Raw genomic sequence first — 27,786 nt, forward strand, 5'->3', positions numbered from 1 at the left:
ACCACTGAGGCTTGGAATCTGGCTATTTAAGAGAACATCTGGTCCTACACGAACCTTCCCTTATAGTTACGACACCAGATACGGTCCTGTTTCAAATGCTGCAGAATTCTGAAGCCCAGAGGGCAGTTGCATTGTTTATATTATGCAAACTACCCTACTGGGTGAGGTGCAGTCAGATGTCTGATCTCACTCAAAGTCCAATGACTTGGTCCAACACATCTTTAACAAAAGGGATTTAAGGAGTGGTTCAAGCACCCACTTACTTGCAAGAAAGACCCAAGAGAAACTATTAGTAATTAAATCGTCAGTGAATCAGTTTAGGACAGGGCTGTGTTGGGCTCTTACAATCTCTGTCCATTGTGCCAAACCAAATTCCCTTTGCAGTCTGCAGTATCATATTCATTTTCCCTTTAATATCTCAACTTGCTAGCCTGCATTGCAAACAAAGTGGTCCACAATAGCTGCCTCTTTCTGCTCCAAAAGTGAAGCAACTGCTATATATACACACATTTGCAATGTGGTTTAGTATCTTGGGGATAACAGGTGGTCTGTAAATGTAAGTGCTTTTGAAGTTTAAAATACTGGCAAGCTACAGGCATTCCTATTAGCTACCAAATATGCTTCCCTGGATTAGAAGGATAGAATTCAAAGGGCACTGTCCCATCTGGGCACAGCATATAAACAGTATGAAACACTGCAATTTAATGATCTTTCAGACACGCTGCAAGGAGCCTGAACTTATCAGCCTAGTATGGGCTTTTTGTTCCTTTCAAAGTGAAAAATGCTAAATTAGTTCTGTGAAGTGGGTAGGTTTCTGAAAAGAGAAGCATCAAGGTTCCTGTCTCAAATTTGGAAGCTACAATTTGGAGCAATGTACACACCTAATGCTCCTGATCTCTTATCAGTAGTTAAAAGTCGTGCCATGAAATTATATACCTGCTCTCCACAACTCCTTCCTTAATCGGCACAGTTCTCTGACCCTTCCATTGCTGGACTTCAGGTGTATGATTTATTCATGGTTAATGTAGGATTTCTTACACAGAAAAGCTAGAGAATTTGGGATTCTTTAGCTTAGCAAAAAGATGACTCAGGGAAGACGTGGCCTGGATTTATAAAGTTTATAAAGTCTTGAAAAGGATAAAGATTAGAGATTTTTCTCCCTTTGGTTTCCACCAAGAGGCAAAGGTTTCATGCCCCTATTGATAGTGTACCCAGTTTATATTAACCAAAGTTCAGCTTGGTGTAAGAGTAAGTCAGGCAAAAGTCAATGATAGAAGGGAAATCTGCAGAGGAAGGGAGTGTGCAATCCTGTGGCCTGCTCTCAATCTTTTAACCACTGTTAAGGGACAGGGAGTATTACTTTGCTGCTCTCTTGCAAACTACAGAAGTAGAAAGCTGCCTTGTTCAGAGTCAGGGCACTGGTGCGTCTAGCTCAGGATATCCGAGACTGACTGGCAGTGGCTCTCCAGGGTTTCAGAGAGGAATTTTATCCTGCTCTCCCTGGAACTGCTGGTGACTGAACCTGGGACCATCTGCATGCAGGGCAGGCATGCAACCTCTGTTTAGAGGTTCTTTCCCATCACTTCAAGCTTGATCTCTTTTACATTCCATCAAAGCCTGCGCTTAGACACCTTCAGTGTCTTGTGCTCTGCTTATATTTACAGCAACTTGCTATATTAGCTTCATGTTGGCAGGCAGATGATTCTGCATTTATACGACATGCTCACAGCAATGGAAAAAGTTAACAGCAAAGCAATCATACTGCGATATGCGGGGGGGGGGGGAGTAACCAGCACAAGAAATTTCAAGGCAGCAAAACATTCAAACCCCCCCCCCCCCGTGGTGTTTAACACCTGGGAGGACTGGGAGCCTCTTGCAATGATTTCATAAAGCTAAGTGTAATGAGAAGTTTATTCCCATCCCCGCTGAATAGCATTCAACTTGTTGGATGTGTGAAGTCTGATCTGCATTTATGCTCAACATAAACTTCTGCTTGTGGTCTTTAAGTGTTTCTGTTCACATGGGGGGCGGGGGGGGGTTTCAGCCTGGTGAAAGCTAAAGCCATGACATCAAAAGCCAGAATCTTAAGTGTGAAGGTCACAGGATGAAACATGAGGGCTGAGAGGAGGAGAGGACTGAGGTCATGGATGGTTTTGAAGGGAAAGACAAGGAGCTGACAGCATCAATTTATGTACCATGAGAGCGTAACCTAAACAAACAGAAGAACAGATCCCTGCCTTCAAAAAACCTGCAATCTAAAGCCAGACCAAGGGGAAACAATGAAGGTAAGGCACGATTTTGAGTCACTGAAGCTACACTTTGGGAATGACTCCTAAGGGGTTAAGCCAAAGCTTTCACAGAAAAGCCAGCAGCCCTCTGTGCTTTTTGGATTGAGAGAGCTAGACATGTCATAAGGGAGGCCAAAAGAATGCACACTCAGCAGGCCTTTCCCACGGGATACTGTCCTGAATGCCTCACTCCCGTTTTATTCACAAGGAACTTAAGCTATGATGGAAAGCTGTCCAACATAACCCCAGTGCCCACGCCGGCATGTCCATTCAGTGATTAATTTCTAAAAATAAGAGGGGCAGGGGCACAAGCCTGCCTGGAATTCATACCTAGGCACTTGGCATATCCTCCTCCTTCATGATTTCTTCATGAGGTTTAAATGGTTCCCAAATCTCAACCAAGCCCTACAAAGTTTCAGATCTACCTGGAGATGTTAGATGTTCAACCCTTGTCCTTCTGCCTGCACTAAGCTGTGGTCTCTATATTCAAGACCCTTCCCAAGCTGATCCACCTGCATGAGACAATGCAGACTTGCATAAGAACATAAAAGAGCCCTGCTGGATCAGGCCATAGACCCATCTAGTCCAGCTTCCTGTATCTCACAGTGGCCTATCAAATGCCTCATGAAGCACACAAGACAACAAGGGACCTGCATCCTGGTGCCTTCCCCTGCATCTGGCATTCTCATGTACCAAAATCAGGAGGTTGCACATTACACATCATGGTTTATAATCCATGATGGACTTCTCCTCCAGAAATTTGTCCAATCCCCTTTCAAAGGCATCTAGGCCAGATGCCATCACCACATCCTGTGGCAAGGAGTTCCACAGACTAACTACATGCTGAGAAAAGAAATATTTTCTTTTGTCTGTCCTAACTCTCTCAATACTCAGTTTTAGCAGCTGTCCCCTAGTTCTAGTGTTGTGTAAGAGGGAAAAGAGCATCTCTCAATCCACTCTATCCACACCCTGCATAATTTTGTATGTCTCAATCATGTCCCTCCCACCAGCGCCAGTGATATCATTGGTGCAGGTCCAAGCTGCCCCATACCAGCTGCTGGGGCTTACCCCACAACAAAGAGACAAATGTTCCCTTATCCCAAGGAAAACTCCAGCAGCCAAAAATCAAAAATTAGTTTCTTTCAGCAACTGAAAATGTGAAAAGCCACACCAGCACTGGTTCATGGGAACTTGGGAGGATTGGGCTGTTTGTCTGCCTGCTATGGTTCACTTGCACAAGGTACTTATTGCCCCTCAGGTCTGAATGCCTGACACCTTCTAACTATTCCTAGCATCTAACTAACATCCTAGCATCTTCTCTCATTTCCATAGTTGTCTCTTTTTAAAAAAAAACAACACAGCTATTTCAAGTGTGTTGGCAGACAAAACTCAGATGGCAAAGGAACACACGTCTTACCTTGATAATGAAATCTGCTCCAAGCGGCCCTTGGATTTTTATAGTTTCTCTGTCCGAGCCCTTTTGAAATTCGACTGTTGTGTTTTCAATGACAAATGTTCCAGGGGCACTGAAGCTGTGCTCTCCGCTATCTCCCTGTAGCGTTTTTGATTCAATCACTGAAAGAGGAAAAGAAAAGAAAAGAAACCAAAACACAGTTCATGGGGTTTAGGGGAATGCTTGCAAGGCAAAAACAAAAAACACAACCAACAATTGACATACACAGGTTGTAAGAAATGACGGAGGTTCGTTTGTCAAAAGGCAAGCAAACAGATCATGTTGTATGCAGTGTTTTTCATCATATAGCAGCAGCTGTCAGGTGACCGGGGATGAACTGCAATTGCCATTTAATCTAATCCTTTGGAAAGAGAATAATTGCTACACTACTTATCTTTTCTAAAAGACAAAACGTATTTTCAGACATTAAAAATAAAAACAGATATAGCACTCCTTTACAGCCAAGCAGATAAAGCGGGAAACGGATTGCCTTGCATGGCCTGATAACGAAAAATGACATTCAGAATGGTGAAGCCTCTCACCCAGACCTACAGAGTGATGAGCTCAGCCAAGCTCACAGAGCCTTTGTCCTTCCCTTACCTAATGTATTATGGACCCTAACAGTATTCTTCATCATTTGGAAAGTGAGCAAAGAATTACTTGGATCAGGAGAGGGCTTTGGACTCCTAGATGAGAAACAGGGTTAGGTGGCTTGGCAATTTAGCACATATTACTCCTTTCTGATAGCATCATGGATATTTTGCATGCAATTTTCAATGACATTCTTCTGAAAATCCCAGAACTGCCATGATCTTCTGGTTTGTGGAATGAATCCACAACTGATTCTTCAGCAGAGTTCCATCTGTCAAGTATTACTCGGTCTGGGAAGATGTCCAAGAATGGATGTCTCATGGTTTCTATAGTCTGAGAGTGGTTTCTGACCTGCCTTGAAAGTTCAGCTCCACTGATCGTCCTTGTGTGTGTTACAGAAAACCTAAGGGGTCGGTGTGGGGGAATGTCAGGTTATCATCAGAAAATTTCCTCATCTTCACACAGTTGCAAAAGTCTAACTAGTTATGGGCTGGAAAGCTTCTGAAATCACACCAGACTGCTTGACAATTCTTCCCCCCCCCTTTTGCTCATGGATAAGATCAAATTATTCCTGGTATAGGATCCAAGGATGCTGATTTTTGAGCTTCTACTTGACTGAATCCTATTTTGTACCATTCATCATATACGTACAATGTTCATAGTCTAAAGAAAAGGACAAATGTATAATCTTAACACAAAGCAAGAAACTTTTCTGTGTGCACATTTGGATGAAGGTTTGAATGAACCATGTAATATAGGCCAAGAACCCAGGACACAAAAGTAAGGCTCATTCTTTTGTGAGCCATTTCTCCAGCCTTCCATGGATAATTTGTGATGAGACCATCACCTCCAGTAGAAAGCCTTCTGAGGGGAAAGGGCCAAGAGTGTGACTTGGCGGAAATGCCTAAACAAAAGATATTAGTACTGAATCAGCAACTCTAGACAATACCACCACTGACTCTAAGGCCTGCTGCCGATGCAGATCTCTAAGACGATATCAAAGTTTTCCATACTGCTATCTGGATGTGCAAGGCCCTCAGTGAATGCACTTGCCTACAGGCTCTGGGAACATGGTTATTACAGAAGATAACATGCTATTTTGAAAGCAGTAAGTTAAATGGATAGGTATTTGATGATTTAGCTACTATACACCTTAATATATGTGAAGCACCTGATTGTTCAGAAAGCAGTAACCAAATGTTGCTACTGCTATTAACAAAGGTTATATTTGACAGTAAGATGTATCAGGGCATCTAAAAAACAGAATAAAAAGAAGAGAGGCAGAACCCATAGGGCTGGCACAAAACTTCCTGGCATCCAAGACAGCATACCAAATGCTATTCTCCTCTACCTGATGACAGCCTCTACACCAGCTCCCTGGATTGGAAAAGGAAGAAGGAGATGAAGCAGAAGAGAGTGTGTGGAAGAGAAGAGAGTGATGGGCTCTTTTCTCTTCATATGTCCCCCTCTTCTCTGCCCTCCTCTTCCTTTTCTAGTTCAGGGAGCAGGAAGAGGAACACCAGTGGAGGCAAATGGGCAGTCCGAGATGAATATCCACCAATCTGCCACCTGAGGTGACCACTGCAGTTGGCTTCGTGGAGGGAGTAGCAATGGGCACCCAGACCACTGCAAAGAAAAAGTCAGCAAGCTCCAATGAAGTGCAGAAAAATGGGAACAAAAATGAATCCTTAAGCCTAACATGTTTTGGTGGGAATGCTATCTTCTGAGGTACTGGAAGAGACAAACTAACCAACAAATAAATTTTTTTTCTACAACTGTTTGGAGTTTGCATCCTCTCTTTCTGCTCATGTGAGGAAACACAACAAATTGTGATTGTGTGACTGTGTGATCACTAATTGAGAGATCAAAAAGGCGATGTCCACATACTCAGACTGGAGAAATGATCCCTTACAGCCAGGGAACAGTCTTGGTAATCCCTAAAACTTTTATATCTTGTGATATGTCACTTGCAATACATTGCAAAAATTCCACTAATGGCCCAAGGAAGCCTTATGAGCTATCTTGAGAGGGAACATGCCCTCACTCTTCAAAGTAAGGAGATAATGCAAGAGTCGAATGCGAAACAACATCACTCTCTCTGGATAAAGGGATGGTGGTCCAAAATTTATCCTTGGTCTAACTCCAATGAAAGCAATGGGTTTGGAAAAAGGATATAATTGGCCCAACTGTGTCTAGACAAAAATGTACCCAAACCAGCTTTGTTAAAAGGACAGGAAACAATTTGTCACATTTCCTCATGGACAACACACTTCATTTAAATTGGTTTTAAAGACCTTGTAATCCTTAGGAGATAAAAGAACAATAGTAGCAGCACTTGTGGAGTGATTTTTGAGTGTTCAACTTGTTATGCAAACAGTATCCTAGTAATCTTTACAACAACCATGGAAGGTAGGCTGGTATTAAGATCTCCATTTTGCAAATGTAGGAGATGAATGAACAGAAGCTTGCAAAAGGCCATTTTTAATGGTTTCATGACTAATTTGATACAATTTGTTCTCATTATCCGCTAGGGTTAGGTTCCTGGAAAACCTAGTGGATACCAAATTAGCAGATACTGACTCATTGATCCTATAGGAAAAATTGGGTTAAGTTCCAGGAGACTATCTTCACCATACACTATGAACTTTATGAACCTGAATCTTAACTTGAAGTATGGAGCTAGGTGATAGCGAGGGCTCATCAACATCTCCAATATCTGATGCTTTCTCCTCTGTGCTGGATATCCCTCAAAGCATTGAAGGTTGTGGAGATAGTGATTTCTTCATGCTGGCTATCCCCCACCTCAACTCACTGAAGGTTGCTGTCCCAACAACAAAGCCTCAGAGTTCAGCAGCGGGAGACGGTTGCTTCACCCGTCCTCCTCCTCTTCCTGTCTCTTGGGCTTCTTTCCTGGACTTGCCCCAGTCCCAGAGCAGCCCTCAGGTAGCCTTCCAGGAACCTCTGATCATCAGCCTCTGATCGTCACCAGGGTTGTGAAGGTTCCTCTGGAGTCCTTGAGATGGTGCCTGAGATGGTGGGGCAAGTCTGGAAGTGGATACAAATGTGCCTGATGATTCCCCACGGGCCAACACCAATGCCCTTTTGAAGTGGAAAAGTTGCCCATTCCAGACAATTTTCAGCATCACCGGCATAGTATTTTCGGAGAATGAGAACAGTGTCATAGTTAACGAGCAAATTAGCATATAAAGAGAACTGACTGTCAGAGGTATCTTACTTTGCACTCTTAAAAATCAATACACTATGTAATTGTCAGGTCCTTCAGGGCATAAACCAGGAGCTTTGAGGATCAGACACTGGCTGGCACCTTGCTACCTGGCACCACTTCGGTGGTTGGCTAGAGAATGAAAATACTGAACAATTTCTTAGGAGTGTCACATAGTAGCCCATAATTCTCCTGAGCTGCAAAGTCAGGTGGCACTGAAGGACCAATTAAGTGCTACTGGGGAACATAAAGACTCATCTACCTCCTGATTTCTCTCAGCCTGGACAATTGCATTGCCAGGGGAGGCCATTTGGTCCTTCATTTTGTGTCTCTAGTTTTCTGAGTCTCAGCCTATCTGCCTGGGGCCTGTCAACCCAGCAGTCCATTCTCAGCCCATGCCCTCAAATTGGGTGCCAAAAGGGAGAAAGGAAGAGATATCCTTCCTTTGCTCTCCCTAGAACATAAGAACATAAGAACAGCCCCACTGGATCAGGCCATAGGCCCATCTAGTCCAGCTTCCTGTATCTCACAGCAGCCCACCAAATGCCCCAGGGAGCACACCAGATAACAAGAGACCTGCAAGGCTTCCTGGGAATTGTAGTTTAAGAACATAAGAACAGCCCCACTGGATCAGGCCATAGGCCCATCTAGTCCAGCTTCCTGTATCTCACAGCGGCCCACCAAATGCCCCAGGGAGCACACCAGATAACAAGAGACCTCATCCTGGTGCCCACCCTTGCATCTGGCATTCTGACATAACCCATTTCTAAAATCAGGAGGTTGCGCATACACATCATGGCTTGTACCCCATAATGGATTTTTCCTCCAGAAACTTGTCCAATCCCCTTTTAAAGGCGTCTAGGCTAGACGCCATCACCACATCCTGTGGCAAGGAGTTCCACAGACCGACCACACGCTGAGTAAAGAAATATTTACTCCCTGCAACAGGAAGTAGCATCCCTGGTCAGATAGGTCAGATTTAAAGGGCAGATAGGATATCTGGGAGATCAAGGAATTGGTGGGATATGAGCAATATATAAATTAGAAACCTCCTAAAAATAGATTTTAATTTTAATCTGAGCCAGAGAATAATTCAGCAGCCTCACAATGCTAATCTCTTCTTTTAAAGTGATCATTATACGTAAACTCCCAAAACTTGAATCCATGCTTAAGCTGGACCATCTTTGATGGCATCTGTGACATAAACTAGAATCTTGAACTCCTGTTCCCAAGTGGAAAGCACAGACAGTCAGTTCAACTGCACTGCATCAGATGCTACTTTCTCCATGCACCCATGTGCTGTCCATGGCTAAGTGCATCATGGAAGATTTCACAACTTCTGAATTGAACCCATGATTCTATGGACTTGTAAATACTGGCGGGTATCCAGGGAGTTGCAATCCATTGCTGGAGTAACATGAAAGAATGCCAGTGACCAATTAGGCCCCAGAGCTTCCAGCAATTTTCTAGTCATAGCCACGCAAAGGCAGCCTGTATTTCAGCACGGAGGTTTAAACTCAACTGTTCGGTTTTTCCGAGAAACTGAATCTCAGAGGGAGAAGAAGCTTTGCTCCACAAGGTTACCTGTAAGCTTGGCTTCCGTATATTCTCACCTATTTTAAGCCCCTGTCTGTCAGTAGCGGCTTCCCAGTGGAACGAACACAAAGCACCCTGCATGTATAATATTTTTAGAGCGGGTTCTTCAAAGCCCTAGGTAATATTTTTGCAAACTAGCTGGCAATCATCTGGAAATATCTGCAAGCAGCTTTCCAGACATATTCCAGTAAGCAATGGCCTGAAAAGTCTACTTAATTCTGAGCATAGGTTTATCCTAAAGACCAGAAAATTCAGCATGTGGATGGAGTTACAACATAGTGGAACTATCCTCCTCTCTCTTTTTTTTCTTAACTGTTGGTGAATATTTGTTTTAAAATGTCCCTAACCAACCTTAAATGAAAAACAATCCTGTCAGCTTCATGAGCAGGCAAAAACTTCAATGGCCTTACAGCATTCCCAGTTTGACTCCTCTGCCAGACAACACAATAACAACAAACAGAAATATCTTCAGCTCGTGACATGAGATCTTTGGAGCCAAGTTTCCATCTTTCTCAGATAAGAATAAAATAATTGTTGGATGAACCTAGTTCAGTGGCATCTTTAAAGCAGCACATGTTTTAAATCCATCATTAAGTATAATCTGCATGAACGGAAGCCCCAAAGCCTTGGTTCCCTAATCCCTGTGCCACCATGTCTGCTCGTGGGAGGAGGAAACGATAGGCACCTCAAGACGGGACTACCACCGTAAATCAAAATATTCCTGGTTCTAGGAATCAGGTGACACTGGAGAGCCAGTCCAATGCTATAGTATATAGTGTATTGGTTCCAAATATTAATGGCATCGCAGCCCATCTTGTCTTCCATGGGTGGGTCGCAGCACTCCTGGTGGTGCTGAGGAGGACTCTTCTGGGTTAGACTGGGCCAGCAACCCACTCTACTGGCCTTCGTCAGTTTCTGAATGGCCCGCAGAAGCATCCGAAAGCTGCTTTTGGTTTACCAAGGCAAACCAGACTTTGTCTCTCCAAACAGGAATTAGACTTTTGTGGACAATTCTGAGGTCAATGGAAGGCAGTGGAGTGGGTCATCAGCCCAGCACAACCTGGAAGATGCCTCCAGGGCCACCTAGTGTTTTCAGAACTGCTCTGATTCTGATGTAAGGGCAGGTGGGAGGACCCACCTCTCATGGGCTCACTACCAACCCACACTCTGGAAAAAGCTTCCATAGCGCAAAAGAGTGTAAGCAAATGAGGTCTGTAATAAGGGGCAAAACTGGCCAAAGCCACCATTTCTGTTCACAGCAGAAAAGCAGGATGGATTTGAACGCATAGCTTTGGCCAAAGTATGAAACTGGATGCTCGTATGTCATGTCATGTCACATGCTTAGCTGTCAGTGGACTTGAGGATAGCTATTTCCCCCAGAAAAATCTACCTGCTGGAATTCATGAACTTTTCCATCCCTACACTGCACCGACAATTCCCAGAAAGGGAATAGGAACCTCTCTCACACGAACACCAATTTTCATTCCCTCAAACTGTAAACCACATGTGTTCCTCCTAATGCCTACAAAGAATAAAAACAGAATTCGCATGTATGGCTAAATATTTAAAAATGCAAACCCTCTGTCATTTAAAAAGTCAAGAATTTAGCGTCTTTCAGTTCCTTCCAGCTAGACTCTGCAAGTTCATGAACTTGGTTATCTAGCATTAGCCACTTGTAAAAATATTAGCTTCTGGTTTTGTTGTTTCTACAGCAGGGGGATTATTTTCAGAGGACTCTGGCTTATTTTGGATTCTAAGGCCCTTAACAAAATAGCTTCTGGAAAACTTATAATGTATTCAAAGTCCCCATCCCCCCACCATCAACCTACCCCCTCCCTTCCAGGGCATTTCAGATGTTCAATGAGGAGCAAGTAGCAATGATGCAGTTGCCTAACTGAATTGCTTATGAAAATCAAGCATCTGAAGAGGCAAAGAAAGAAAATGGATGTGAAAGCCACAGAGCTCTGAGCTATCCAGACAGCTTGCCATGTATTTGTATACAAAAGAGCTACCCTAACTACTAAGCCACAAAAACAGTTCCAAAGGAACAGAAAGGAATGCAGACTAATGAGCTTATTACATGCCATTCTCAAAGCCAAAGGTGCATCACCCCAAGGAGAAACGGTTGCTAGGGAGAGGGGTGTGACCACTGTTGGGATTGCCAACTTGTCCTTTAAATGCCACCAGTGGGCATGGGAAGAGTCTAGCGGGGTGTGAGGTGGAGCCAAGGAGGAATCTGACAGGTTGTTGGAGACTCACAGGCCCAAACAGGAGTCGGTTGCATGCCTGGAAATTTCATTCATAAGCCTGATCTACTAATGCAACAGAATTAGATGGCAAGACTGAAGTGACGACATTTTTGGACTGAATCGCTGTCAATTTTCAGGCAGACGTTAATTCGCTACTATTATTTTTAAATGCTCCCAAATTTAAAACAAGAACAACAACACCCTCTCTGAAAGTATTTAAAAGAAAACGGAGGGAAGCCTTCAAAACAGTGATTCCCCCGCTTGGATTTTGAAGTGGACAGTTCTTAGCCATCCGTTCAGAATTTAACCACCTCATTCTCCTGCACACGGAGACAGACAGCGTTTTCTTATGTGCTATATAGTGCTCAGGCTCATCTCAACACAACAACCCTGCAATGCAGGCCACTATTATTATCTCCATATTTCACGGGTGGGAGGAGGGATGCAGGGAAATGGAAGGAAACACTGGCTTGCTTAAAGCCACCAAATAGGTTCACAGCTAAGGTAATGCTTGAACCAGGCACTCCCTGGCTCATACTCTTAAGGTCAAACCATGCATTTGTGGAAGCACATGGTAGACTACTTCCAACCAGAAGAGTCTCTTTACCTATATATTGTATAGGTATATTGTGCTGCAGGAGTTTGGAGCGCAGCGGTCTGAAACAGCTGAAAAACACTCCCAGTTTCAGCAGCACTGTTTCCAGGGCAACTGCCTGTAGTAACGAATTTTCTGTCCCTCTTCCTCCACCAGCTCTGCTGGAGGAAGAAAGACAGGCAACTCATTACTACAGACAGTTGCCCTAAAAACAGAGTTGCGGGACTTGGAAGAGTCTCCCAGAAGTCAGAAGCGACAGCACAAGAGGTGAAGGCAATAGAGCTTAGTGTGCTATGAGATGAAAGACATTGAACATCACTGAGCTATTTCCTCAAACAGCCATCTCAGGGAGAAACTGCTATTGGACAGAGGGAAAGCAATTTTTTTTTTGGGGGGGGGAATGGTATGAGCCACACTTTCAAATAGGATTTCCTTCAACACCATTTTTTTTTTCACTGAAAAAAGAGGCACTGCTGGTTTGAAGCATACCTCTTTCCTATGTGCTTCCACAAATGTGTGGTTCGACATTGCTATATAGACTCAACTATGCTTCTCCTGTAACATCTAGAATGCCCTAGCATTAATAACACAGGCCTACAAAATTGAGGGTCAGAAAAGTTCTTCCCAAACTTTATGGTGGTTTGATATGAATTTGGGGTGCCGATTCCAAAAATGGCATCCGTTTTGCCCTATCACATCTAGTTTTGGAGATATAGTATAGCCTCATTAGTGAATGGTTCAAGCAGCTTCCTCATGAGGAAGACATGGTGTAGGCTTCCTCATGAGGAAGCTGCTTGAACCGTTCACTAAAGGGGCTATACTATATCTCCAAAACTAGACGTGATAGGGCAAAACGGATGCCATTTTTTGAATTGGCACCCCAAATATACCCAGGAATTGGTGTAACGTTTAAGGAAGCAAAAAGTGTGTTAACCTATATAATCAGTCCCTTGGCATATGGCATTTGATCATTTTCAAGAATGCCTAAACTCAACCTGCCCTCCCCCAAACCCCTACCCTTGAATGTGTGTTCAAATGGAATGCATTTGTCCCAATCCACTCAGTTAATTACACACAAAGGTGTTCATACCAAGGTGTGCTGGACCTTTCACAGTAATTCTTGCGCTGCGACTTCCGTGTGGGACAGCAATCACGGTTTCCTCCCCTGGGAAGATTAAAGGGTTTCAGAAATTAGATCACACTAGGGAATCATCACAAGTCATAACAGAAAGAAAGAAAGAAAGAAAGAAAGAAAGAAAGAAAGAAAGAAAGAAAGAAAGAAAGAAAGAAAGAAAGAAAGAAAGAAAGAAAGAACGAACGAACGAACGAACGAACGAACGAACGAACATGTGGCTCAGAAAATATTTAAGAGCTTCTACTTTTTTTTTTTTAAGCATATGTTATTAAGTATGTTACCCCAGTCTACTTTCTGAGGTATACGGCTCTTAAAAGTTACATATGGACTTGTAAATCCTTCCGGCTATTGGGAAATTGTTTTCTATTAACCCAAGTAGTACATTAGATGTTTGATTTATGTCTTGTTGTCCTCGTTTTATTTCCAAATTGCTGAATATGCTTAAAAGGTTGTAGCACAAAGAGCTCTGCTTGCAAAAGCCCTCCCCAGTTGTTGAGTTTTGCTTTGCCACACCTCATTTCCTGCAGCTTTAACAAGCAGTAAGGTTTGCAGGAAAGCTATCAAGGACCTCACACTAAATTCCAAAATTGTTACAGACTAGTGATGTGCAAATTAGTATTACAAAAACAAAAAGTCTTCCTGCAACTTATTATAGATGCTTATTGTTTTCATTTAAATAGCTTATAAACCAAACCGGCTATGAACATAACTACCTAAACCTCTTCCCAGGTGTTAATAATAATAGGTTCCAGGAGATGGGTTTTTGGGGGGAGGGGGGAGCATATGATGCAGCTGCTGTGCTGAAGCTAAGCAGATCTAGGTCTGGCCACTACCTCGTTGGGTAACTGACTAGGAACGCCATGACAGAAGAAAGGCAGGATTTATATAAATATAATTTTGTAGCATTTACTGAGCGCAATCAAAGTGTACATGGCGCCTCACATACATGATCTTGCAATTCCCTACAACAGCCCTCTAAAGTAGGTCCAGTATTATTATCCCCATGTTGCAGACTGAGGGTGGAGTGGGGGCTTGTCTAGAACCCCTAAAGAATTCATGGCAAAGATGATATTTGAACTGGGAACTTCTCAGGTTATACTATTAACAACTACATCACACCACCTCCCATATTTAACATTTTTCAGAGGGGTAGACATATTAAGTCTGTGGCAGCAACAACAAAGAATCTCAGGACACCTTAAATACAAGTATAAGTTCCAGGTTGCCCACCCAGCGTGAGCCTGAGGTACAGTTTAAGCACATTTAAAAGTGCCACAAGACTGTTTTTAGCCTGTACCTCAGGCTCCCGCTGGTGGGCTGCCTGGAACTTATGCACTATATGCCCTCCCAGCTGGGACACAATAGGGATGCCACCTCTGATTTATTAATGGAGACTCTCCCTCCCCCCCCCCCCATGATGGAAGAAGGCAGGGATGTTCAATCATTGGAGGCAGGTGAGGCTGAGCCTCACCTGTGCTCCCAGACCACCGGGTCCCGAGCCTCCAGATGTGACCTCAGATGTTCTCCAGTTGTGTCCAGGAGGACTGGAAACTACCAGACAGTCGCCAGACTAAGATACTACACTGGCCCTTTGATTTTTGAGAGTATTCTCAGCCTCCCCAATTCTGGCCTGTCTCAGGCAGAATACACACAGCAAAGCAGGCAGTGAGCTCCTGGGAATCCAGTTCACACAGGAGAGGTGGGGCTTTAGGTGTGGTTCAAAGCACTTTATCGAGAACTACCTTGGAGTATGCAATGGGACATTTAACTCTTCTTTCTGAAAGAAGTTCCATTCCGTGCAATGTGGCAAGCAATTCTGTATTCCGGAGTTGAAAAACTTTTTTGTAATGCATCAGGACAAGTCACTGCCTGGGTAAGGGAGGTCATAAAGCCCTAGCATGAAAAACATCAAGTCTTACTAGAAAGAGACTAAAAGTCTTTTCTGAATTGAAGCCTGTGTCATTATTCCATTATAAAATAAAATCAATTATGTTTAATCCAATAAACCACTTAAGTGCAAAATTAAGTTCTTATGCGTAATTTGTGTGATTCAGTGGGGCTTAAGCAAGCTTAAATTTTTGGACTGTCGCCGATATTGCTAGATTCCAGACTCATCACACCGCAGTCTCTCGATCTGACACAATCACAGTGTTTCTTAGCTAGGTCAGTCTCAGTTCTGCCACAGCAGCCTAGAATAACTCATTCTAGAATCACTCAGCACCTTCAATCCTCTTACACACTTGGGGCCCAATCCTATCCAACTTTCCAGTGCCTATGAAGCTGCAATGCAACCCTGAGGCAACAGAACAAAAGTTCCCTTTCCAAGAAGAGGTAAGAGAACCCTGTGACTCCCCACCACCACCACAGGATGCAACACGCGCCCCCTCCCCATTGGCACAGCAGCAACAGCATTGTAAAGTATCTCAATAACGTATAAAACATTTAACCCCCAATCCATGCCAATTGATATTCTCCTACGGTAAAGAAGTTGATTGTTCTGTAGTGTTCAAATCCTCCTATATGTGCATGTTTAAATTGAGGATTTCACTGGGGTTATTTACACCTAGTAATGTGATACAGAATGTCTTCCATAAGGGAACATTGGCTATAAAATTATTGGCTATGGAATGGTTTTTCCCCATTCTAAAATCAATTAGTAACATAATGAATGAATGAATGCAATGCTAGTTAAAGTGGTTGAGTTCAAAGTTGTCAACTTTTTTCACTTTAGAGCAGAGCAGCATGTTTTGTGAAGTTTTGTAATTCTTTCCTTCCACCCAATGGCTTTTGGTTATGAGGTGAAGCACCTGTGGGTAGCTTGAGATTGAGAATCTATGTGCTTCCACAAACGTGTGGTTCGACATTGCTATATAGACTCAACTATGCTTCTCCTGTAACATCTAGAATGCCCTAGCATTAATAACACAGGCCTACAAAATTGAGGGTCAGAAAAGTTTTTCCCAAACTTTATGGTGGTTTGATATGAATTTGGGGTGCCGATTCCAAAAATGGCATCGTTTTGCCCTATCATGTCTACTTTTGGAGATATAGTATAGCCTCATAAGTGAATGGTTCAAGCAGCTTCCTCATGAGGAAGACATGGTGTAGGAAGACATAGATTGAGAATCAAACAGAGGGGGCTATTTTACACCTTCCCTCCCCAGCAGTTTTTTCCACTCAAAAATCATCTTCCCAGCTGGTTTTACATCTCAGAGATGAAAGGATACAGTTTCCATATCTTCTGTCTTACGAGGAAAAAAATGCCTGGGAGAAAACAATCATGGAATGACCCAGACATGTCGGCCAGGAGCACTTGCACCCGTGGATCCCCCCCTAGGTACACCACTCAGAATGACACAGGACATGTAATGCTGCCCAATTATACACAGAGTTCGGTGCACACTGACACATGACAAAGTTAAATGTACATCTCAAATGAGCTTAAATAATAGTTTTTCAAGAGGTCCTTTGGGAGTTGGTGTAACTAAAAAATGTGATTTTTTTTTCCTTTCCCACTTTGTGTTTTAAAAGAACAGTGGATGCTAAATTATCAGGTTCTGGTTTACACCTCCTCCATGTACATATGACTGCTCAACTTTCAGATAAATCTGGTAAAGCCTATAATTATTTTAATGAAATAAGCGCCTTCTTAAATTACAATTTCTCAAATCTCTAAGGCTACAATCTTTCACACAGTTTTCGAGGAGTAAGTCCAACTGAACACATTGGGACGTACTTCTGAGTAGACATGCATATATATTACACTGTTAGGAAAGTAATTTGAAATTGAACAATTTATTATGGACGTAACAAGGCATTTTATATATATATATATACATTAATTTAATATTAAGCTAGTCTGCTAGAGCAGAAAGCACCACAATTAGACTAAGTGGAGAAATAAGGAGCCTTTGGGGCGGGGGGGGGAGTGAAATGACTTCATACCTCTTTCTGTTTTTACATCATGTGGCATCCAAGCAATAGAGAAAAGGTTAAAGTTGTCTGAGCAAATTGCAATACCCCCTCAAGAAAAAAAAAAAACACCCCCTCGCTCTACTTCTGGCATTTTGAACCAAACGGACTTCAGTAATATGGTAGTCCAACTTGTCTACATCATTGCTTACACTCCTGGAAGAAAATATTTCTTTACCTAGTATGCAATTAATTAGTCTGTGGAACTCCTTGCCACAGGACGTGGTGATGACGCCTGGACTAGATGCCTGTAAAAGGGGATTGGATAGATTTGTAGAAGAAAAGCCAATCACAGGTTACAAGCCATGATGGGTATATGCAACCCCCTAGTTTTAGAAGGTAACCTCAGAAGGCCAGGTACAAGGAAGTGGCAACAGGATGCAGGTATCTTACTGTTTTTGGTGCTCACTGAGGCATCTGGTGGGCCACTGTGAGATATAGGAAGCTGGACTAGATGGGTCTTTGGCCTGATCCAGCAGTGCTCTTCTTATGTTTTTAAGCCAAATGCAACTGAGCAGGTAACAGTGCATGCTGCTTTGTATTCTTAAATGCAAAGGTGGGCATTAACACATACAGAAGATTGAGGTAGAAGAAAGGACTATACCGCTTCAGATGCAGGAAGGAAACCACATTCACTGCTTTTGTTAAATGTTTAAACACACGCGTGTACACACGCGCATGTACTTCCTGGACGCAGAAATCCAGCATAGCAGAGAAAGGGCTCTCTGCCTGACGTGCTTGTAAGTAGAGAACTTGCCTCGTGTTGCAAAGCAAAGACTCCCCATCAAGGGAAGCTTTGAGGGCTGCTTGGGAGGGATGTCTTGGCAACTTTTTAATGTGGGGACATTAATAAGCACAATGGGGACTAGGCATGAACCACAGCCTGCCACCAAGTCTGTAGATTTAAAAGGTCTCCAATCGTCAAGCACACAATCCATACACTTACTGAAACAAAACCCCTTATATTCTCTCAAAGCAGTGCACAGGGGGCTGTTAAGCTGCACAATTCTATTAAATCAATAAGACCAATGCAGTAAAATAGGAAGGGGGGAGAGCACACACACAAATTCCTGTGACATTTTTAGAGGGAAACCACTACTACTAAGTTCTGCTTTTTGTTTCCATTTTTTTTTTACAATTTCCAGATATATTCATTTTGTGCACAGTCAGCATAATAAGAAACAGCAACAAATTTGGTGTGCCATCAAAACTGTAATTAATTGATCAGTGCATCAATCATATTTACTTGGCAGTAACCTCCACTACATTCAATGGGGCAGAGAGAACAGCGGTAACAGCAGAGATAAGCATGGGGCAGAGGTGAACGGTATCTAAAGCTCAAACTACACTTAGCTACATGAAACACACACTGAATGGTGATGTGCTTAAACTGAGCCCTGGGGAAGGCCGACAGGAGCCGAGGGGCATCCAGTTCGGGACTCCTCATCTCTATGGGACGAGGATGGGGAGATTAGAGAACACCAAGGTAAAGGCAGAGTAGGAGAAGAAATTGGGAATGGTAGCATGATGGGATGTGATAGACGGTTTGGCACAATGAGAGGACGCAGCAACAAAGGAGCTAATAAGAAGCCCATCCTGGGGCATTCCATGTATAAATGCTTTTATGCAAATGCCCAAAGTCTCCGACCAAAGATGGGAGAACTGGAATGTCTAGTGACTAGGGAAAACATTGACATAGTGGACATAATGGAAACCTGGTGGAATGCGGAAAATCAGTCGGATACTGCAATCCTGGGCTATTAACTCTACAGGTGGGACAGGGAGGGGCATGTTGGAGGTGGGGTGTCCATTTACGTTAAGGAAGGGATAGAATCCAGCAAAGTAGAGATTGAAGGTGGGTCAGAATCCACCATAGAATCTCTGTGGGTTAAATTACCAGGCCTGAGGAGCGACGTAATACTGGGGGCGTACTATCATCCTCCAGACCAGAAACTGGAAGGGGACCTTGAAATGAGGAAACAGATCAGGAGGGACAGGGTTGTAATCATGGGGGACTTCAATTATCCTCATATTGACTGGGTCAATTTGTGTTCTGTTCACAAAAAGGAGACCAGATTCCTTGACGTTCTAAATGACTGTGCCTTAGAGCAGCTAGTCCTGGAGTCCACCAGAGGACAGGTGACTCTGGATTTAATATTGTGCAGTACTCAGGACCTGGTTAGAGATGTCAATGTTACGGAGCCATTGGGGAACAGTGATCATGCTGTGATCCGTTTCTACATGCACGTTGGGGGAAGAATACCAGGCAAATCTCTAACAAAAACCCTTGATTTCCGACGAGCGGACTTCCCTCAACTGAGGAGGCTGGTTAGAAGAAGGTTGAAAGGGAAGATAAAAAGAGTCCAAACTCTCCAGGATGCATGGAGGTTGCTCAAATCAACAGTAACAGAGGCCCAGCGAAAGTGTATACCGCAAAGGAAGAAGGGCTTGACTAAGTCCAGGAGAGTGCCCGCATGGCTAACCAACCAAGTTAGAGAGGCCATAAAGGGCAAGGAAGCTTCCTTCCGTAAATGGAAGTCTTGCCCTAATGAGGAGAATAAAAAGGAACATAAACTGTGGCAAAAGAAATGTAAGAAGGTGATACGGGAGGCCAAGAGAGACTATGAGGAACCCATGGCCAGCAGCATTAACAGGAATAATAAAACCTTCTTCAAATATGTTAGAAGCAGGAAACCCACCAGAGAAGCGTTTGGCCCTCTGGATGGTGAGGGAGGGAAAGGGAAAAGGAGACTTAGAGATGGCAGAGAAATTGAATGGGTTCTTTGCATCTGTCTTCACGGCAGAAGACCTCAGGCAGATACCGCTGCCTGAACGGCCCCTCCTGACTAAGGAATTAAGTCAGATAGAGGTTAAAAGAGAAGATGTTTCAGACCTCATTGATAAATTAAAGATCAATAAGTCACCGGGCCCTGATGGCATCCATCCAAGAGTTATTAAGGAATTGAAGAATGAAGTTGCAGATCTCTTGACTAAGGTATGCAACTTTTCCCTCAAAATGGCCACAGTGCCAGAAGGATTGGAGGACAGCAAATGTCACGCCGATCTTTAAAAAGGGAAAGAGGGGGGACCCGGGAAACTATAGGCCGGTCAACCTTACAACTATACCGGGTAAAATGGTGGAATGCCTCATCAAAGATAGGATCTTAAAACACAGACGAACAAGCCTTGCTGAGAGAGAATCAGCATGGCTTCTGTAAGGGTAAGTCTTGCCTCACAAACCTTTTAGAATTCTTTGAAAAGGTCAACAGACATGCGGATGCGGGAGAACCCATGGACATTATATATCTGAACTTTCAGAAGGTGTTCAACACGGTCCCTCACCAAAGGCTACTGAAAAAACTCCACAGTCAGGGAATTAGAGGGCAGGTCCTCTCCTGGATTGAGACCTGGCTGAAGACCAGGAAACAGACAGTGGGCGTAAATGAGCAATTTTCACAATGGAGAGAGGTGAAAAGCAGTGTGCCCCAAGGATCTGTCCTGGGACTGGTGCTCTTCAACCTCTTCATAAATGATCAGGAGACAGGGTTGAGCAGTGAGGTGGCTAAGTTTGCAGAAGACACCAAACTTTTCTGAGTGGTGAAGAACAGAAGTGATTATGAGGAGCTCCGGAAGGATCTCTCCAAACTGGCAAAATGGGCAGCAAAATGGCAGATGCATTTCAATGTAAGTGTAAAGTCATGCACATTGGGGCAAAAAAATCAAAACTTCACATATAGGCTAATGGGTTCTGAGCTGTCTGTGACAGAACAGGAGAGAGATCTTGGGGTGGTGGTGGACAGGTCAATGAAAGTGTCAACCCAATGCACGGTGGCAGTAAAGAAGGCCAATTCTATGCTTGGGATCATTAGAAAAGATATTGAGAAGAAAACAGCTAATATTATAATGCCATTGTACAAATCGATGGTAAGGTCACACCTGGAGTATTGTGTCCAGTTCTGGTTGCTGCATCTCAAAAAGGATATGGTGGAAATGGAAATGTGCAAAAGAGGGCAACTAAGATGATTTCTGCGCTGGTGCACCTTCCTTATGAGGAAAGGCTATGGCGTTTGGGCCTCTTCAGCCTAGAAAAGAGCCGCCTGAGGGGGGACATGATTGAGACATACAAAATTATGCATGGGAAGGATAAAGTGAATAGAGAGATGTTCTTTAGACTCTCACATAACACCAGAACCAGGGGACATCCACTAAAATTGAGTGTTGGAAGTGTTAGGACAGACAAAAGAAAATATTTCTTTACTTCGCGTGTGGTTGGTCTGTGGAACTCCTTGCCACAGGATGTGGTGACGGCGTCTGGCCTGGATGCCTTTAAATGGGATTGGACAAGTTTCTGGAGGAAAAATCCATTACGGGTTACAAGCCGTGATGTGTATATGCAACCTTCTGATTTTAGAAATGGGCTATGTCAGAATGCCAGATGCAAGGGAGGGCACCAGGATGAGGTCTCTTGTTATCTGGTGTGCTCCCTGGGGCATTTGGTGGGGCCGCTATGAGATACAGGAAGCTGGACTAGATGGGCCTATGGCCTGATCCAGTGGGGCTGTTCTTATGTTCTTTACTGGGTAGTAAATAGATACTAGATCCCATGGATCAAAACTGCAGTGTGGAGGAGGAGGGATTTAACTCTTTAACCCTTTGTCTGGACGGTACCGTCATCCATATTGGGACCTCTTCAACTGTTTGCTTTGGAAAGGAAGGAATGTGAACTCTGACTGTAAGATGAATTAGGATTGTTCATTTCGGGACTGCAAAACATGCTACAGTAATATGAACAACCGCTTTGCTTATGTTCGTTCCTCGATGCTATAATACAGTCAGTTCTCCTTATCTGCTAGGGTTAGGTTCCTGGAAACCCTAGTGCAGTGGAACCCACTGGTGGTTCGCAACATGATTTTTGGTGGGTCACCAAAGGGTGATGAAAAGATCAAATAACTAATTGCCCCAAGCCCTGAGGCTATTCAAAAATTAGATACTGTAACTGCTAATTCCCCTGCAGAAAGCTCAGTTTCTGCAGTTTGCAAGCATGTGTAAATATAGGGAGATAAATGTGTGAGGGTCTTTTTCTGATTATTATTTGTAAATAAATAAATACTTTTTTAGATCTTTTTTAAACTCTGGTAAATCTAAGTGGGTCCCAATAAAGTCATTTTAAAAAGTGGGTCCTGGTGCTGAAAAATTTGGGAACCACTGCCCTACTAGATAGCAAATTGTCAGATAATGAAACAATGGTGTTATGTGGGGGGAGGAGTACTACCAGAAGAATCCAGCAAAGACCCTCAGGAAGCCAACAAAGTGCAGCAAAAGCACCAAAATATCTCTGAACGCTGCAGAGACCTTCAGGAAGCTGCAGGAACCTTCAAAATGGCACCTGTGACCAGAGCAGGTCCCCTTAAAATGACCAATAGAAGCTTCCACCAGCCATTTTAAAGGGGTCCCTGCAGGTCACGGGCACCATTCTGTAGGTCCCTGCAGCCTCTGGAAGGTCTCTGCATAGCAGATAACAAGAACAAAGGCGTGGATAATGAGAGAAGGTAGCAATTCTGCCCCTTGCAGATAAGCAAATTTGCAGATAGTGAATTTGCATATAAAGAGAACTGACTGTACTTGATTTAAGGGGATTCCATTCACTTTTCTGGATCATTTCACTTTATGCCGGATCCTGACCCCCATTCCTGGGTGGCACGGAGCAGTCTCTGGCTGCTGCATTCTGCTCAGATATGCGCCACCTCCTAAGGTGACTCAGATTCAAACAGACCCATTGGGGATGCTGCAGCACAGCACGGGGTAAGGGAAAGGACTTCCCCTTGCCTTGGGCTGCGCTGCTTTTGGCCCCAAACTTGCACTGGATACAGTGCAGGCCCTCTGGCCTGCCTGTTTCCAACACAAGTTAAGATTCGCTGTTACTGGTGTTTGTCATATCACATCCGGCCTCCCAACCTGGAAGTGACTGACAATGACATCACCAGTTACTTCCAATGGTACTTCTGAAATGTTGACCAATGTGAAGTGGTATAATGGGGGGAAAACACTGAGAAACACTGGAGTAGTGCCTCCTTCTACCTTTCCTCCTGGGATTATACATAGGTGACATCAGAAGGGGAAAGAGCCCTCAGACAAATGGTTTCCCTCTTGGCCCCCTCGCTGCTGGCCCCCTGTAGAAACCTGAAGGAATACACTTTTCATGCATTCAAACTGCATTCCTAAACACATTCAACAAGGAATAAGCCCCAATGAACACAGTGGGACTAACTTCCAATCAAACATGCATTGAATTGTGATGTCAGACTACTTTTCTTTATTATCATAAGTGTGTGTGTGTGTGTGTGTGTGTGTGTAAATAAAGCATATGGGCTTACTTCCATTGATGTTTAGGATTCAGGAGAAATACAGTTATTTCTCCTGTGTTATCCCGTGTTATAAAACACACGGGATAAAGTGTGCCCTAAACCGATAAATGCACTCTCTCTCTTCTGCACCTCCACCAATATTTTCTCGAGGGCCACCACTGCAATCACATCTCTCAGTGGAGTTCTCCAGACTGCATGCAGTAGGAGTAATTGTATGGGAACAGGGTAGGATGGGATGATTGGCTTTGCCTTGCAATTTCCTCTCCCTGCTTGCAATGCACAGGCTGAGGGAGACGGGTGTTTAGTACCACAAGTCCTCTGCCTTAAGAGCTAAAAAATTCCTCTCCCTTATCTCTAAGAACAAAAAAAGATTTCACAATTCATAAGTCGTGATGTCTTTTTGGGATGCTTGATGTACTTCCAAAGAGTTAAAAGTGAGTACATTCCAAAGTGGGGGAAAATGAAGTCATTAAAGTCTAAAAGAAGCAAGACAGATCTCAGGAAATAAAAAAGGACTTATGGGTCATTAGACAGATAAAATCCATCTCAGTCTGGTGCCACATCATTCAGCAGAAAGAAATAGCAGAGCATGCAACTGATTTCCAGCGCATGTGATATCACTAAGCAAAATCTCCTGCAGTGTTCTGCAGAAGGGCTCAGGTGGGACCACAAAGGTGGTAGTTATGGCACTGGGACTGAGAACAGTTTCTGTCTTCCACAGAACGCAATATCATTACATTCCTGTTATGATGCTCATCTGGGAATCAGCTTTCAGTCATAGACACTTGACTGGTCTGTGGCAAAGATCCAGAGGACCCCCTCAAAGCCTTTAAATCACATGCTCATTTGTGGGACAGCTATTGAAACCATTTCAAATGTGTGGGTTTTTTCTGTATATAAAGGAAAGCTGATAGTTAAGAAGCTTCCACCAGTTGCTGGTGGCTAAGAGACTAACAGCGCAATCCTATCTTGCACTGGAACTGGCAGGCCAGAAGGTCTCTGCTGTATCCAGGGCAAGACTGGGGCCAGAATCGGCTCAGCCACAGGCTTGGGGAAACTCTTCTCCTTACCCCCTTACAGTCCCAATGGGTCTCCTTGCACCACCTAATGAGGTGGCGTAAGTCGGAGGAGAACGGAGCGGCTTCGAGGCGCTCCATGCTGCTCGGGGAACAGGGTTGGGATCCAGCATAACTGCTGGGTCCCAGTCTTGCCTCCCACTTCCTACCCGCCCCATGGAACGTCCTCCGCCCACCCTCATCTCGCCCCGAAACGCTTCCCTCCCACCTTCTTTCCCACTGTCCCCAGATCCCTGCGTTGGCCGAGCTTAGTTGATGCACCCTTCCCGCCCCAGGTTGGCACGGAGGCTGGATGCAGCCTCCATGGGCTGGCGCGCATCCCTGCGCCAGCCCAGTCAACTCCAAGGAGGCACAAACATGCTTTAAGGCATGTTTGCAATCCTCCTAACAGATAGTTAGGATTACGCCCTAAGGCTACAATCCTAAACACACTTACCTGTGAGTAAGCCTTATTGATCTCAGTGGGACTTACTTCTGAGTAGACAAGGCTAGGATTGCATTGAAAGCAGTGCTTTTTTTGTTTTTTGTTTTAAAAAAAAAAAGGTGCAGGAACTCACAACTTGTTAATCTTTTATTTGTTTGTTTGTTTGTTTGTTTGTTTGTTTGTTTGTTTGTTTGTTTGTTTATGAGCCATTTTTTATTGGAGAAATAAAATAGTTTTTATGTGCTTCCCCCCTAAAGATGAACTTACTTCTGAGTAGACATGCATAGGATTGGGCTGTCAATCTCCACATCCCCTTCCACCTAGCTACTTTTTCTACACAGGGGGAAAAATACTGTACAGGTGCACTTGCAGTGTGTAGTATGTAGTGTGGCACTACTTCAAGGAGAGGAAGCAGTGAATGGATTCCGAATAATGGCTTACATGAGTTCCATGTAGTAAAATTACTCTAAGCAACTATGGGAGTAAGAACAAAAAAGGAATTCTTACACAAGAGGGATCCTTAGGTGCACATAGAAACAGCTACGTTTGCAAACAAGCGATTAAATATGGTTTAATTCAGGTATCAGAATACTCTGTGACTTTGGGAAGGCGCTTGGCATGCAATTGTATGTTCTCTGCTGCCCTGAGCAGCTGCTGTGCATTGCTGGAGAGGAGCTGCAAATGCTGGCTGGCGGAGGGCATGCTTGTGAGGGAAGGATGAGGAGGATCTCTGGCAAGGCTCGACTGCTCACTGTACACACGTAGAATCCCTTTTCACCTGTCCTTAGCATGTGAAAACGGGTGCAGATATATATCTCTGCCAGGATTAAGAGCCCAATCCTAGGTATGTCTACTCTGAAGTAAGTCTCGTTCCAGTCAATGGAGCTTACTCCCAGGAAAGTGCCTAGGATTGCAGCGTAAGAGCCCAATCCTATGCATGTCTACTCAGAAGTCCACTTTAGTGAATGGGGCTTACTGTAGATAGGATGGCAGCCTCAGGGCCCAATCCTATGCCTGCCTACTCAGAAGTCCCATTAGAGTCAATGGGGCTTCCTCTCAGGAAAGTGTGGAGAGGACTGGAGCCTCAGAGCCCATCCTGTGCCTGTCTACTCAGAAGTCAGTCCCACTAGAGGCAATGGGGCTTCCTCCCAGGAAGGTGTAGAGAGGACTGCAGCCTCAGAGCCCCTCCTCTGCCTGTCTCCTCAGAAGTCAGTCCCACTAGAGGTAGTGGGGCTTCCTCCCAGGAAAGTGTGGAGAGGACTGGAGCCTCAGAGCCCTTCCTCTGCCTGTCTACTCAGGCTGCAAGGCTATGACACTTTCCCATTGAACACAAAGGAACTTACTTCTGAGTAGACATGCATAGGCTTGGGCTCTCAGGCTGGAAGGCTATGCACCCTTTCCAGGAGCAAGCCCCATTGAGCACAATGAGACTTACTTCTGAGTAGACACGCCTAGGCTCGTGCTGCAGATTGGCATGGGGGCTGCACCAGCCAGCTTCCTTCCCCTCCTCCTCCGCCAAGCCAGTACCTGGGCGTTCCGTGGGTGCCGCAGCCCGTCTCCCTGGCTGGCTGGCTGGCTGGCTGGCTGTCCGTCCCTCCTCCACCTCGGCGCAGGCGCGTGTCCCCCACGCCCTCCACCGGCTTGGAAGCTGCGCAGAGAAGCAGAGCGTGGGGGGAGGGGAGGCGGGCTGGGCTCAGGTGAGAGTGGGGGCAGGAGGGGGTCGTTGTGCGGTCAGGCAGGGGTCAGGCACCCGCCCACCCTGCACCCCCCAGCACCCACCCAGCAAATGCCTCTCTTTTGCTCCGCCCCCCTCCTGGAATGCCTCCAAAGGGGAGGGGCCCCTGCAAAAGGTGCCGGAACTCCGTTCCCCTGCGTTCCATTAGAAAAAAAGCCTTGATTGTAAGTAACATTCAATCAAACCGTAGAAAGAAAAGTCTATGGCTTTTCAACTTTAGGATTCTTAAGGCAATGAATGTCAATATTTATGAGTTAGGTTAATGAACCTGAGAACAATGGATGCAGCCAATTTGCCAAAGCAAAGCAGGAACCTAGGCGGGATTCACTTATGCACCATCTGGTGTTTGTAAAAGAAAGATGAGATATTAATGTAATAAACCAGCGTTTCTCAAACTGTAGGTCAGGACAGGCTACTATGTATAGGTTTTCAACAATGATAGTCACTGGGGCCACACTCTTGAGAGTGTGGACAGGATTGCAGCCTTCGGGGTGTTTGGGGATTCTTTTTTTTTAAACAAATCAGCAACTGCTAATTTAACCCCTGCTAACTGGTTAAGAGGCACTTTTTCAAGTGGGTGCTCCTCTTTTATTTAGCAGGGGGAGAGTAACTGGCCCACCTCACCCCAGCAGTGTCTTTTCTAGTGGCTGTCTGCTGGTGTTGCATCTTTTTAGATTGTGAGCCCTTTTGGGACAGGAAGCCATTAGATATTTGATTTTCTCTGTAACCGCTTTGTGAACTTTTTGTTGAAAATCAGTATATAAATACTGTTGTTGTTGTTGTTGTTGTTGCTTGGGTGGATTATGAGGGTTCTTTATTTTAAATAACTTATAAACTTATATTTATTGTACACTTTTAATTAATTTGATTTGATTTTTGTCATGTTGATGTTAAAAAATTTTCCTGCTTGAAGATGCCACTGCTGACCATAACATCACTTCCAGCTTAATGACATCACATCTGGTGTGTCCCAACAGACTTTTATTCTAAAACGTGGGTCTGGGTACTAAAAAGTTTGAGAATCACTATAATAAACAAACAATAAACAACTTTCCAGTGGGTATTTTAGCCTTTAAAAGGTGAT

At 44.2% G+C, this 27,786-nt stretch overlaps 1 protein-coding gene across 1 annotated transcript in view; it reads right to left on the minus strand.

Annotated features, from left to right (window-relative positions):
* The window catches only part of ADAMTSL3 (ADAMTS like 3), a 203,650-nt gene that overhangs the window by 82,669 nt on the left and 93,195 nt on the right, over positions 1–27,786 (minus strand). The window contains exons 7-8 of the mRNA XM_066635419.1: positions 13,086–13,160; positions 3,706–3,863 (exon numbers count right to left, since the gene is read on the minus strand). Of these exons, the coding sequence (XP_066491516.1) occupies positions 3,706–3,863; positions 13,086–13,160 (233 nt within the window). The remainder of the gene's footprint in view (positions 1–3,705; positions 3,864–13,085; positions 13,161–27,786) is intronic.

The sequence above is a fragment of the Tiliqua scincoides genome, chromosome 8 (genome assembly GCF_035046505.1).
Source record: "Tiliqua scincoides isolate rTilSci1 chromosome 8, rTilSci1.hap2, whole genome shotgun sequence".
Lineage (NCBI taxonomy): Eukaryota > Metazoa > Chordata > Lepidosauria > Squamata > Scincidae > Tiliqua > Tiliqua scincoides.